This window comes from Oryzias melastigma, unplaced genomic scaffold (genome assembly GCF_002922805.2).
Source record: "Oryzias melastigma strain HK-1 unplaced genomic scaffold, ASM292280v2 sc00331, whole genome shotgun sequence".
Classification (NCBI taxonomy): Eukaryota; Metazoa; Chordata; class Actinopteri; order Beloniformes; family Adrianichthyidae; genus Oryzias; species Oryzias melastigma.
Genome location: NW_023416933.1, coordinates 14,151 through 15,963, shown reverse-complemented (window position 1 = coordinate 15,963; position 1,813 = coordinate 14,151). Strand labels below are relative to the sequence as shown.

Below are 1,813 nucleotides of genomic sequence, written 5' to 3'. Positions count from 1 at the left end.
TGATGACTTATTCTTTACCCCAGAACTTGGGAGAGATGAAAGAACAGAAACTTTGTTTCACAGCTTGCTCACATTACTGATTTGACACAAAGCAAAATTTTCTCATAGGGTTCCTCGGGGTTCTATAATTTAGATGTGTTCTTTGTTTGCAAATTTTAAATCTTTTGGCTACGCATCATGAACACAGCATCAGGTATGATGATGATAATAAGCTTTTGTGCACACTCTAGTGGTTGTTCTATAATATTGTAAAGTCTCTGCTCTGCAGGTTTTTGTACAGAAGTTTACTGTTTCCTGTCACTGTGGGCCGCAGAGCACAGTAGTACACAGCAGAGTCTGTCACATGAAGATTATGGATCGTCAGAGGAACTGATTTGCAGAGGTGGGACCAAGTCATCATTTTGCAAGTCCGAGTCAAGNGCCAGCAGAGAAGGCCTTGCAGGCCCTGACGGCCCGCCACTGTTGTACAGAGTTTGGTTGTTTCCTGTCACTGTGGGCTGCAGAGCACAGTAGTACACAGCAGAATCTGTCACTGCAGCAGAGGAGATCTGCAGATGGACCTGGTTCCTCTCCTGGTTCAGGACTGCAGTCAGTCTGGGATTTGGAGGTTCTGCTTTCACCACAATGGGTTCTTCGGTGTTAGTGATCATGAGGAGGAACTGAGGAGCTGATCCTGGATCCTGTCTATACCACTGCAGATTGTTAGTGCTACCTGAATAATTACAGGACAGAGTAACTGTGATCTCCTCTGATGAAAAGACTTCAGCTCTGCTGGCAGTGATTCCATCCTCCAGACTGTCATCTGTGAACAGAAAACACAGTTTCTTCAGATCTCTGATCCAAACTCAGCACAGTTTACTTTTCATGACTAAATTAAAGGTCATTTTTCAGTTTTTAAAATGTGAACTTTTGTTGAATAAAATCCAGATCAGATCCTGAAGTTTTACAGAAACATACGAACATATGAGAGCTGAGAAGAAGCACATCACAGCCAGTTTCTTCATGTTTCCACATGTGGATGGGAAGTTCATCTGAATCATGTGAGAGAGCTTTGAGTTGTTTGTTCTGAAGTTCAGGTTGAAGTCGAGGAGCCTGAGCTGTTCTTCAGCTCTGCAGTCAGTAGGAGGAGCCTGAGCTGTTCTTCAGCTCTGCAGTCAGTAGGAGGAGCCTGAGGTGTTCTTCAGCTCTGCAGCTGAAGAGAAGATGGTTCTTCCCATTGACTGCAGTCAAATGAGCCGCCGTTCACATTTCTGTGGTCAAATCAGTCGTCACTGGATTCTTTTGGGTGAGTTTCATACAAAACTTACGGTAGCAGGACTGAGAACGCTGGAAATCTCCACCAGACACCATGGAGCTTCTTGATGTGACCACAGAAATGTGAACGGCGGCTCATTTGACCGCAGTTGCAAAGGATTGTAGATCAATAAAAGAGCATTTTGATGTTAGTTTTCATTATTTTCCCAAAGATTCTGGTTTAAGAAACCAATGGATTGAATGTATTGATCACAGCAACGTCAATAAACATTCAATAATTCGCTAGAATAGTGTTTGGTAAACAGTAAGAAGAAAGAATGAGACTTTTGTAATAAGTTCGGTCCACAAATCTGTTCAATTCCTCGTCCGAGCTGACATCTTACTCAAAATGATACGGCTGGATAGTTCCGATATTGCTTGACATCTTTATGTAGGTGGATTTCCGTGGTCATAGGGGATCTTTAAAATTATCATTGGGACACTTTACTAAGCTTCTTTTGAAATAAAAGTGTCCAATTAAAGTGTTTTTTATAAATCATTGGAGTCTCTGGCTGCAGGA

At 42.4% G+C, this 1,813-nt stretch overlaps 1 gene segment (V, D, J or C); it reads right to left on the bottom strand.

Moving 5' to 3' along the window:
• Positions 1-238: 238 nt before the first annotated feature.
• The window catches only part of LOC112140752, a 13,185-nt gene continuing 11,610 nt past the window's right edge, over positions 239-1,813 (bottom strand). The window contains 1 exon segment of the V gene segment in view: positions 239-369. Coding sequence covers positions 239-369 — 131 coding nt within the window.